At 40.7% G+C, this 13,151-nt stretch overlaps 1 protein-coding gene across 1 annotated transcript in view; it reads right to left on the bottom strand.

The window, feature by feature from the left end:
* DCHS2 (dachsous cadherin-related 2) overlaps positions 1-13,151 on the bottom strand; it is a 250,293-nt gene that overhangs the window by 52,090 nt on the left and 185,052 nt on the right. Inside the window, exons 11-13 of the mRNA XM_047857633.1 lie at positions 7,822-7,956; positions 7,403-7,612; positions 1,718-2,575 (exon numbers count right to left, since the gene is read on the bottom strand). Of these exons, the coding sequence (XP_047713589.1) occupies positions 1,718-2,575; positions 7,403-7,612; positions 7,822-7,956 (1,203 nt within the window). The remainder of the gene's footprint in view (positions 1-1,717; positions 2,576-7,402; positions 7,613-7,821; positions 7,957-13,151) is intronic.

The raw sequence follows: 13,151 nt of genomic DNA, 5'->3' as shown, positions 1-13,151 counted from the left end.
CCAAAAAGGGTCAAAGTCAAGTTAATAATCTGCAACTGAAAACAACCCTAATTTAATATTCAATATTAAGCTGAATATTCTCTTTTCATAGAGAAGGCAGTATAAAATGTGTAACATAGATATTTTCACTATGAAATGAATACATCAAATGAGAGAAATGCAGTTTGCCTTTTAAATAATAGTGTAGGTAGGTGCAGATAAATTGAAATTGAATCACGATACAATGACAAAACACAAACCACAAATGCCATGAGCAGGTGCACAGCACACCGCAGACCTTTAACAGCCAAGCTCCTCTGAGTCCATGTGCTTTGCCCGGTTGGTGGAAAGAATCAGCAGATTCATCCCTGTACTCTCTAGTCAGATATAGTTACCCAAGTCAAATGTCTTTCAATTTATAACTGTAAGGAAGTCTGTAAGGAAGTCTTTTCACTTTTGGATAGAAAGATAATTAAAACTGATTTTTATTTATGCTTCCCAGTATGGCATAAATGTCAGGAAATAATTGAAAACAAACAGCATTATTAAAAATAGTTACTGTTCGCAGAAGCCTGTGCTGAGCTGTATTATCTGCCCCAAATTCTTTGAGGATCAGGTATTACTGCATTGTTTGAAAGCCTGACTGCTGACCCTATCGAAATGAAGTAATAATATTAGCAGTGGTAGTTTCTATTTATTACATGCTTACTATGTATTAGACACTGCTCTAAGTGCTTTACATGAACTAGCTTATTCAGCTCCCAGAACCTAATGAGGTAGGCATGATTATTATTCCTAATTTATGGGTTAGGAAACTGAGGCTCAGAGAGATTCAGCTGCCCAAGGAGGCACGGTGGTTGAATTTGGAATTAAACTCAGGCGGAGCTCAAGCATTTAACCACAACATGCCTCCTCTTTTATTGTACTTCTAAGAAAGTACTTTAGGAAATGTACACTTGTTGAGGATTCATACACATTTAAATAAAAGGGTTTATTTTTGACATTGTAAACCTAAATTAACTGAAACTTCAGAAGCCCTAAATGATTTATTTTTCAGTATTTTCACTCTTTGTTGTTTTTAAAGGTTTGTGTGCGTGTGTTTTACTATATTTGAAGGCATTGTTTTTTAAGTTTATTCATTTGTTTAGAGTGAGAGCACACGTGTACAGGGAAGGGGCAGAGAGAGTGAGGGAGATTGAATCCCAAGCAAGTTTCCTACCGTCAGCACAGAACCCCATCCAGGGCTTGAACTCACAGATGGCTCGAACTCTCAAACCGTGAGATCATGACCTGAGTCGAAACCAAGAGTCAGACAGTTAACCAACAGAGCCACCCAGGGGCCCTGATTGAAGGTATTGTTTTAATACTGTACTATGGATGAAAACTGGCATACTGAGATGCCTGGGTGGCTTAGTCGGTTAAGCATCTGACATCGGCCCAGGTCATGACCTCATGGTTTGTGAGTTCGAGCCCCGGGTCGGGCTGTATGCTTACAGCTCAGTGACTGGAGCCTGCTTCAGACCCTGTGTCTTCCTCTCTCTCTGCCCTTCTCCCACTCATGCTCTGTCTCTCTGTGTCTCAAAAATAAACGCTGACAAAATTTTAAAAAATAAAAGAAGATTGGCTGAACTCAGAAATTTATGACTGAATCTGCAATAGCACTCTTGTTGTATAAACCTTCATTTTAAACATTTTGCCCAAACAGATGCAGTATACAAAAACTTGAGGGGACACTCACCTGCATCACAATTTTCAGTCACAGTCCCTTTATACAGAGGGTGGCTGAAGGAAATCTTTCTATCTTCTCCTTCCATGTGAACGACTAAGAGGCCAGCGGCTGTCCTAGCTGGGACGCCTTGGTCCGTAACTTTTAACTGCAACCAGATTGGAAAATATTCTGAAGATGGGTTGTGCCGAAGTTGAACTTCTCCTGTATACTTATCAATGGAAAACATCGACTGGGTCTCTGCAAAACTAAACATGACAGTTCCATTGGGTCCCAAGTCGGGGTCGCTGGCTGTCAGAATGGCAGTCGTCTGGTTAGGAGGTGACTGGGCGGAAAGAAAAATTTCAAAGGGGTTCTGCTCCCACACCGGATCATTGTCATTAACATCCGTGACATGCACTTTTATAATTACTGTGGTGCTTCTCGAGCCCTGGACACTACAGTCTCTGGCCACAGCCCGGAATGTATGTTGGGGTCTGGCTTCTCGGTCCAATGTGTGGCAGGTTCTCAGTGCACCCGCCACAGAATCAATGGTGAATGTACCAGAAGTTTCACCCTCCAGAAAATACTCAGTTTGCCCATTCAGACCTTCGTCCTTGTCCACAGCAGATAGTACCAGAACCACTGTCCCCACTTCAGCATCTTCTCTCACGGAGGCCTGGTAATGCAGCGTGGGGAAGGAAGGGCCATGGTCATTGTCATCCAAAACTCTAACCTGCAACTGCACTAGAGAGCTCCTCGGTGGATCCCCTAGGTCGGAACACAGGATGACTAAGGTAAAATTGCTGACTTGCTCCCGGTCCAAAGCGCGAGTGGTTGAGAGGTCTCCTGATGTTTCATTAATAGCAAAGTACTCATCAGTATTTCCATCTACGAAAGGAAACAAATACAAATTCAAAATGCATTCGAATTGAAGAAGTAGCAGCCCTTTGCTGGCTATATTTACACACACATATGATTCATGTGTATATGTGCTACATATATCATTCATGTATATGATGAGATATATGCAGGATTCATGCATTCAACAAATATTTATTTCATGATTATTCATCCTAGCACTTTTGTAAGTATGGAGGATACAACAGTGAACATGATAGAGTCCCCGCCCTCATGAAGCTTCTTTTATCAGGGGATAAACAAAATAATATAATTCAATATCTATCTTAATTCAATCAATAATTAGAGGGGGGCCTGGGTGGCTCAGTGAGTTAAGTGTCCGATGCTTGACTTCGGCTCAGGTCATGATCTTACAGTTCGTGGTTTTGAGCTTCATGTCGGGCTCTGTATTGACAGTGTGGAGCCCGCTTGAGATTCTTTCTCTCTCCCTCTCTCTCTGCCCCTCTTTCTGCTTGCTCTCTCTCTAAATAAATAAACTTAAAAAAATAATTTACTTGCTTTGACTTGATTTGCAAGAGTATGAATTTTTGTGTCTGCATCTACAACTTTTTATATTCATATATTTTCCCTCTGATTAAAGTATATGTTTTCATTGAGATAAAACAACAATGGGACACCTGGGTGGCTCAGGTGGTTAAGCGTCTGACTCTTGGTTTCAGCTCAGGTCACGATCTCATGGTTTGTGAGTTTGAGCCCCATGTCGGGCTCTGTACTGACAGTACAGAGCCTGCTTGGGATTCTGTCTTCCCCTCTCTCTCTTTTTCTCTGCCTCTCCCTTGCTGGTGCTCTCTCTGTCTCTCAGAATAAATAAATAACTTTTAGTCAGGAAAAATATACTTCCACGACTTTCCGGCAATATCTTGGATGAAGGGCACATTCTTGGATGAGGCTCACTATTCCAAACAGTGTGAGGATTTACTGGCATCTGCCAGGAGTCTATGGGGAAGAAGTAGAACAGCATTCAAAAGAACAACAGCTAGGGGCTGAGAAGAGACTTGCATTTGCATTTTATTCATAACACACAAGTAATTTGTACCACACATAGGGGTGATCCGACAAACCTACATTTCTGTGGCATTTGTAGTTGATAAAATGATTCATTCACTCAGCAGACATTTAAGGAGAACCTGCCACATGCCAAGCATGTGCTGGATGCTGGGAATATGAGGAGAGTAAGCCATGACCCCAGTCTCCAAGAATTACGGGGCAGGAGGAATTTGGGTCAGTACTGGGACATCAAAGTGTGGTGTGAAAATCATATGCACAGGGCGCTGAGAAGGAGATGAAGGGCACACAGTCCTGTGTTTGGCTGAGCGGGAACGATTGGAGAGAGTGACATCACAACTGATCCCTAAAGAGGAAGGGGCCAGGCTAAAGTTTTGGCAAGTGCGTTGTAGGTAGAGGAGAGAGCCTAAAGGAAGCATTCCACATTGGTAGTGTGATGCCGTTGGGCATGAGGACTGGGTCTTTGAGGTGAAACAATTTGGAGCCTGAAGGAAGTTTTACGACTATAAGAAGTTAATAGCTGCAAATGTTTTTAGTGTAACTAGAACACAGGGTTCCCTGGGTGTTTGCATGCAGAGGGCAGAGAGAGGGCTGGCAGTTGGGAAGACGTGAATTTAGGAGAGAAGAAGAGGGTTAAATCATGAAGCTCCCTGTGTATACTGCTGAGGAGTCTACCTTAACATCTGTAGGGAGCCCCTGAAGGGTTTTAGACAGGAAAGCATCATGAGTCACACTTCTGTTTTAGGAAGAAGCCTGGGCAGCAATGTCAAAGCTTGGTTTTGACACTGACAGTGCAGAGCCTGCTTGGGATCCTCTCTCTTCGTCTCTCTCTCTGCCCCTCCCCCACTCGCTTGCGAGTGAGGGTTCTCTCTCTCTCTCTCTCTCACAAAAATAAATAAGCTAAAAACAAGAATTCTTCTTGGAACAATTTTAACATCTTTTTGTTTTGCTCATTAATCATGACTTAAAAAAATCTTTGGCAGTTGTTAACTTTATATTTGTATGAAAGTCATTATTTTACTTAAAAAATGTCCTTTAATGGGGTTAAGACATAGAATGCAGGGAGATAGGGAGATATGGGGGGCAGTGGTAGCTGAAGACAGACACTGGATGCAATGACTCAGTGAGAGTATGTCTATGAGGAAAGTAAAAAAAAAAAAAATACTAAGCACCAAACACTATGGAAACTTCAATAAGTCAGAAGACCACCCGCAGCACAAGGACATTGGAAAGGCTTGTCTAGAAAGGACATGAAGGATCAGGAGAAAGTGACCTTCTGAAGTCAAGGCGGGGCCAAGTGTCCAGGGCGGGGTGTGCAAAGGCACAAAAGCAGGACAATCAAATTAAGAAGTGAAAAGATCCCCTGGGTTTAGCAACAAGATCCCAAGCGTCTCTCTACAAGGGTAGTTTCAGTAGAACACATGGGAGCAGGATAAGTGAAAGCAAGGTAAGGTCAGAAACCAGAGAGAAGCCAATGATTTTTAAGAAGCTCGGTTGTGAAGGAAAAGAGAGTGAGAAGGGACACACACCTGAGGGAAGATGTGTGTCTTCAAGACGAAAAAGGCTGGTAAATACTGACGGGAAAAACAAGAGGAAGGGGAAATTTTGACAGTATGGGAAAAAGCCAATGAGAAAAAAAAAAAAAAGTCCCTGATGCAGTGAGAGGGGACAAGTGGCAACTGGGGATTGTTTGTAATCAGTGCTCAAGAAGACAAGCACAGAATTTGAGAGCAAGCATTTAGAAAATCTTACCGCCACTTGACAAAATAATTTTACATCTGCACTAATAGATTTTTAAAAAATGGGGCCACGCCTTTTTTTTCTCACAGTCATTCATATTTATTGTATTTAACAAAAATTTCAGTGTACAACAGATCGGAAATGTAAAAAATCCAACTCTGGTCCTTAATCACAGATTGTTTGGGAAGTTCTAGAGAACAAGTGGAGTTTATAGAAGAAGGAAAGGACTCAATGCAATGGGTAGGAAAGAAGAAAATGGGGCTCGCTTACACAAGTTAGTTTGAAAGGGTATCGTTCTTCAGGATGAAATATGACATTGCATGTAAACATTTAAAATATATATGCCCTTGAACATGATAACTCTACTTACATTTATCATAAAGAAATAATTAAGCAAGTGTTGTTCAACGGTAGCATTTTTATAATAAGACTGCTAGTGTGGTCAATACCTCGAAGACCATAAAAGGGAATGGATGGAATAAGTGATATTATACATATGCAATAAGAGGAAACATCATTAGAAATGCTAACATATATGTCTATTTACTCATCCGAAAGGTTCAAACAGTATGTTAAAAATGAGTTTAAAAATGAGGTAGCAAAATAGCATATATAAATTGTCCAATATATGTAAAATTGATGTCTCCATTCACAAGGTTCATGGGAGAGCACTTTTCAAAATAGTAAAGGGGTTATCTCAGCAAGACAAAAATTTTGTGTGTTCCTACTTTTGTTCTCCATAAATCTGTATATATATCCTATAACAATCACGTATCATTCTTATCATCAGGCAAAAAGGAAATAAAGCTATTCTCATTTTGGAGTAAAATGGTGGTATATAGAAAATGCGACTGGTCCTAGAATTTTTAGCAAATAGAGAGTGATAGCTTTCAGAGGCTAGTTCCAAAACTGCTTTTACAAGATCTAAAGATCTGAAAGTGGTTCCCTCCATAAGATGCAGTCTCTGAAGCACTCCTCTCTCTCCTCAACTCATATTCTATGTGCACTCCGACACCTGCCAAAAATCAGATTCTTCAATCACTTTTTCTCTTAAATGAATAAGAAGATGCCGCTGTCTCCATACAAACGCTACCATTATTCTGCCAGAGATCTTTATGTTTCTGATCCAAAGGGAGAAATATCACAAAATTATCTTCTAGTAGAAGTTCTTACAGATTTTTGTCAAGAGTGGGATACACTCTTAAGTGTAGATCTTAAGTGTTACACCGATATTCAGATCTGGGAACTGTCTCTGTCTGTTCTAGCCTCCATTTAAGAAGGACCTGACAGGGGTGCCTGGGTGGCTCAGTCCGTTAACCATCTGACTTTGGCTTGGGTCATGATCCTGCAGTTTGTGAGTTTGAGCCCTGTGTGGGGCTCTGTGCTGACAGCTCAGAGCCTACAGCCTGCTTTGGATCTGTGTCTCCCTCTCTCTGCCCTTCCCCTGCTCACACTCTGTCTCTCAGAAACTTTAAATTTTTTTTTTTTAAAAAAGAAGGGCATGACAAAATTCTTGATGGCTCAAGATAATAAAAACATTAGCGATCATATGAAAGCCACAAAAATGGAATAAAGTTATATGTTCCATCTGCACATCCACTAGTATAGAAAAATTCACAAGAGGGGCACCTGGGTGGCTCAGTCGGTTAAGCATCTGACTGTGGCTCAGGTCATGATCTCATGGTTCATGAGTTTGAGCCCTAAGTCGGACTCTGTGCTGACCGCTCAGAGCCTGGCGCCTGCTTCCGATTCTGTGTCTCCCTCTCTCTCTGCCCCTCCCCCCACTTGCACTCTGTCTCTCTCTCTCTCTCAAAAAAAAACAAATCTTAAAAAAATGTTTTTAAAAAAGAAAAATTCACAAGTGTCATTGAGGGGAGATTTAAGAATTCGGAGGCCGTCGGTTCATGGTGTCTGTGGAAAGGACACACACGGCACCAAACAGCTCTTGGCATGTTTTCTAAAGTCACTGTGATAAACACCAGATACAGAAAATCACCAGTGTGTCAACTCGGGCAGTGTCCCGAGGAGAATTTTAAAAAAGAAAATACTTACCAATTATATGATACCTGACAGCTCCATTATCACCAGCATCCATATCAGAAGCCAAAATAGTGTAGGCAACCCCTGGCTCTTGGTTTTCCAGAACCTCAATGCTATGACTGGGGACAATAATCTCTGGTGCGTGATCGTTTTCATCTTCCACAGTACAGAGAATCGTGGTGGTGCCAGATAACGAAGGGACTCCCCCATCTCGCACAAGTACTGATGTGAAATAAAAGAGGACACAGATTGTGGCCGTGAATTCATGCCTAGCATGCACTGCCCCAACCAGACTGCATCAGACCAAACTACCTGGGTAGCACCGGGTCAAGCGCATTTTATTTCAAGACACTCTGCAGAAATGTAAAATGTCACCACTACCCTCCTGCTGCTTGTTTTTGTCTGTTTAGCATCGTCCAGGGATCCCTTACCTCGAAGGGTGAAAACTTCCTGAACTTCTCTGTCAAGTGTGGTGGTTGTCACTACCTCTCCAGTGTCAGGATTTATCTTGAACAACCCAGATGAAGCACCTGGCATGATTTCAAACTGAAACTTGGAATTGATTCCTTAAGAAAAATAGAAAGAAAAACTTAGTAATTATCCCTTTGGAAACCATTCATCTGTTTTCTTATTCTTTTTCCTGTGAACATGTCAGGCCATAGATGAAAAAGGCAAGACACTCAAACAGCCTTCAAATTAAGGTAAAACATCCAAAACACACACACACACACACACACACACACACACACACCCTCTTTCGGCTGTTCTTGCTAAATAAAAGCCTCATGGGCTGAAATGCTTGATTTTCAAAAGTCTTAGGAGACTTCCCCACAGTGAATGCTTAAGATTTTTTCCCTCCCATAAAAGATTTCTTATGAGTGCGCAACCCTACAATATATTCCTAATTACTCCTTCTAACACCCCTGATTGTGATTTAATGACATAATTATAAGCTTGAGAGCCAAATGACAATTTCTTTAGATCAACCCTCTATTTAAAAACTTGTGCTCAGTTATGGTATTTTGTTTATTCTCCAGTACAGGAGGAAAGCACGTAGACTTGCTTATATGCATATTTTTGTTTTGTTTTTTACTTAGCATTCAGTCTCCTATTTGGAGTGAGAGATGTGGTATCATGTCATCATGCATTTTGAAAATAATGTTTCCCAATTTTGGGGGTTTCATTTCTTCCCTAAGAAAAGTATTACATCATCTCCATCATTATGAAGATCATTCATACCATTAACTTAATGAGTGTATCCCAGGCTGTTGTAGCTTATTTGCCCCTTATACAAGTTCTGTTTAATTATTTTCCTATCTTATTTCTTAATTGACAAGAATCTAGGAGCAGACATAGCACTTAGAGTATATGATTTTATACTTCAATAAAAGATGAAATACTATTCTTTGGCCTTAACAACAACACCAAAACACTTCAATTACAAATTTCCATCTTGCCAATCTTAAAAATTTTCATTCCACTATGGTCTAGAGGCTATAACATAGGACTGAGTGCTGGAGGGAGTGGAATACAAGGCCAGTTTTATGTAAGAATAAATGTACCATGTCACTCAAAAGGGAAAGGATATTTGACATAGTCTGCAGGCATTTTAATGGCCTTAAGAGAAAATAAAGTCTAATAAGATACAATCAATAGGTTTGATATGGTATGGTCAGAGGTCCCCCCGAAATACCATTCTATCAGTAGACATTAGGCTTATTATTCCACTAATGATTATTTAATAATCCTGGAGACTACTTTGGTCTCGTAATGATCACATAATCTCTCTTCTGTAGCCAACACAAAAATTCTAAAAATTCCGGGCTGAATGTATTATTTCTGTCTATCTCTTAGTACATTATGAAAATGGTGTATACCATTTGGTGTCACTACATGGTGTCACATAGTGTGACACCTAATGGCCCAAGAGCCAATGGTGAATCAAACAGCTGCGGCCTCTGCCTTCAGGGAGTTGACATGGAGAACAGCACCATTTAATTTTGGACCCTTTATTTTTGAAATCAATTCACTCACTTATAGGATTTTTCAACGTTTATTTATTTTTGGGAGAGAGAGAGACAGAGCATGAACGGGGGAGGGGCAGAGAGAGAGGGAGACACAGAATCGGAAACAGGCTCCAGGCTCTGAGCCATCAGCCCAGAGCCCAACGCGGGGCTCGAATTCACGGACCGCGAGATCGTGACCTGGCTGAAGTCGGATGCTTAACCAACTGTGCCACCCAGGCGCCCCGAGGATTTTATCATACATTATACATTATGTTATACCCTGCATTATATATTATTTTAATCTTTATTTAAAATGTTTAATATTTTAATTCCCAACACTTGTCAAACCCAGAAAATGTTTAAACTCAATTCTTTATATTTTCTCTTCCTCCCATTGTTCCCATTATTTTGTAGTGTGCCTTACCATTGTACCCAATATTTTCCTGACTTCTTAGAAACTTTCAGACTTTATTATTTCCATTATCCTATATAGCTTTGATTCCTGAGACAACAAGCCATTCACCTTTAATCCTCCTAGTATATTATGAAGGATAAACAAGATTCTTATCTATACCTATAGTTTGCATACATACATTTTTTACATACATTTCACACTCCCAAATTCACACCCTTCATAACTGAAATTATGTGAAATAACTTTAAAATATGGTTCTTTTAGAATTTAATTAGTGCCTTCCTTCTTCCACCTTATACCCTATAATCATCCAGAAGAAACACAGCATCATCAAACATGAGCACCAAGAAAATAAAAATAAAATAGAGATTATTCAGTCTAATTTCATCACCTTACTAACCATATTGGAAATAGGGATCTGAAGATATTCAGTGGTATACTTATGACATACACCTAGTGAGAGGTATATGTGTGTGTGTGTGTGTGTGTGTGTGTGTGTGTGTGTGTACACATACATATATTGCTCTTAGACCTCAAGACCTATAGCACTGTGACCTCTTAATTTCTCCAAGACACCCCTCTCAATTCGGTTCTTTCCCTCTCCAGCCCAGACCCATGAATGATCACTTTCACAACTGTGACAGTTTCCTCAGTCTGGCGGCTTTTGGCCAAAGATGCCGAGCAAAGCCTTAAGCCAGCATCATTCCAACCATCTCTCTGCCCTCCTTGGATACCCAGCAGATAACTGGGTCTGGAAGAAAATGTCACAACAGCATAGACTGAGGCTGCAGAAATGTCATCATCATCCAGCAGTCCCCTTCCAACTCTCCTGTGTCATCGCTCTCCTATTCAAGGTCTCCCACCCAACACCTCTGGGCTCACTTCCACAGATGGCTTTCTGTCATATTTTCCAGAGAAAATGAAGGCATCAGGAAAGCACTCCCTCAACTTTCTGCGTCTAAACTCAACTCTAACTCCTGGTTTCTGTTTCAATGGCAAGAGTAATCCTTCCAGTGCTCCTTTTAGGAATTTTCCTCATGTCTAGTCTTTCTCATTAATTATTTCCCTTAAATTATATTCTTCTCTGTCTAGAGGAATCAAGATTTTTTTTCCTTCTCATTATAGCTAAGCTTATTTTAAAAATGCTATCTGTTCTCTGCAGCTAGCTTGAAAATGTCATACCTAGCTATTCTTTCTACAGTCACCAAGACCTTCTGGTTGTAAAATATACTGGTTATTTTAGTTTTTATCTGATTTTTCTTCTCTGTGGCTTCAGATATTGCTCACTGATGTTTAAAAAGATGGAAAAGCAAGCTGACAATAAATTTCATATTAAAAAAAGATGGAAAAGAAGGAACAAAGTGAAACAGATGAGAGGGAGAGACAAAAAAGATGGTGGAGGAAGGAATTCATCCCACCTCTTTCCCAATCCACTGTCTTCAAGTTTTTACCCATATGCAGATGACATCCATGTGTCTGCATGGTCTTCAGGTCTTTGGTTGTCTCATTCATTCATGTGTTCATTCATTCATTTGTGTGTTCACTCATTCACGTGTTCATTGCACATATGCACATATACTGAGTGCCAGGCACTGGAAAGATACCCTTGAATAATAAGTAATTATCTTGGTTCTCAAACTTTCCCTCTAGTGGGGCAAGCAATTATATCAATGAATTATAGACAGTGTCATAGAAAATATGAAATCACTGAGGAAGTGGATCAGGGAAGACTCACCCGAGGTAGACAGTTTTTCATTACCTCATTAAATAAACATATATAGAGAGTGACAGTAGATGCTAAGGTACCATGCCAGGGGCTAAGAATATAACTTCCAGCAGGAAGGCAAATTCTCTCCCCTCACAGTGCTTGCAGAATAGCACGGCACAAGGATAAGTTAGCAAGCAACTACAATTCCACGTAAGACATCACTGGGAAAGTATGGTTGCCTTCTGTCTAAGCTGAGCCTCTAAAGATGAATAGGATTTAACACGTAAGAAAGAAGAAAGAATGTTTGAATGCATTCAAAGTAAAATCCAAACACCTCAGTACAGTCTACAAAGCCCCACATTATATGGGTTCTGCTTATTTCTCCAACCTCTTCTCACGTACTCCACTGCTATGCTCCTGGTCCCGCTGGCTTCCCTTCTGTTCAGCAAACATATTTCATTTCTTTCTGTCAGGTCTTAGTAGTTGCTGATCTCTCTGAATGCTCCTCTCTCAGTTCTTTCCGTGGCTATTAGTTATGAAACTATTGTCTTGGATCTAAATCCATCCTGCTCTGCTCTGCCCCATGATGCTGGGGCTGGGGATCTGTAAGCCACAGTCTTGTCTTGCCAATGGACTCCATCCTCTGGTCTGCCGCCAGGGGACACCAGAGGGAGAGTGAAAGTCAGAAGGAGAGGCCATGGGACCCCCTTCTGTTTGCTCCCTGTCTCTGTCAGCGCTGTCTTTTCATCTCCTGTAGTAACTGCTCATGGCTTTCAATCTTCTGGCACTCCCAGAGCCAGGCTCTGCAAGGCCCTTTAATTTTCTCTTTAGGTTCTGATAACCTTGACCTCTTCTAGGGGTGATAGCTGTTTCTATGGTTATTTTTCCTGGGTTATCTCCGGATTCCCCTTTTGCTTACTTAGCCTTCCAACACCTGTATTATAATCTCTGGTTTTCCTGGCTGCACCTGACTGATAGAGAACTTGGCAGCAGGATGGGTCTCAGGTATCAGGGATTCTGAGTTTGGTTATGTCTTTGGCCTTGCATACAGTGCTGGGTTCTTTGATTATGGGAAATGGGATACTAGTAGTTCATGACTTGCAGTGATAGCACAATCAATTAAATTATCACCTGCACTCGATTATGAGGAAGTTACTATCAAAAGACTCAAATTCCTTAGAGGACCAAATGGCCGTATGATAGTAAAAAGGAGTATGATGTGAGATAGCTGTTTCTGAACTGTACTAGGAACTTACAGAAAGAAAACTACAAGCTGAAGCTTTAAACCTGCAGCCAAGTCATAACTAAAAACCAGAAAGCTTCTTGCAAGCCCTAAAATTAATCTCCCTGAAGATCAGACTCAAACTGAGTGGCAGACACAACAGGTAACTTCTAGCAAGGAGACGTTTATTCACATGAAGACCTATAAGTACAGTCATCCCAACATATTGCAGGCAGTCATGTGCAAATCTGGCTCCACTTCTAAAGAATGGCACAATTTTTCTAATTTATATTAGAATAAACCTGGGGAATATGTGTGGAAATCATCTCTGAGGATGTGAGACCCAGGAAAATAAAACACAATTTTGGTTTAGGCTGGAATTCTTGGTGTCATGTGTTAATTCATACAGT

Source organism: Prionailurus viverrinus, chromosome B1 (assembly GCF_022837055.1).
Source record: "Prionailurus viverrinus isolate Anna chromosome B1, UM_Priviv_1.0, whole genome shotgun sequence".
Taxonomy (NCBI): Eukaryota; Metazoa; Chordata; class Mammalia; order Carnivora; family Felidae; genus Prionailurus; species Prionailurus viverrinus.
The sequence above is the reverse complement of the archived record's forward strand: the minus strand, read 5'-3'. Positions and strand labels throughout refer to the sequence as shown.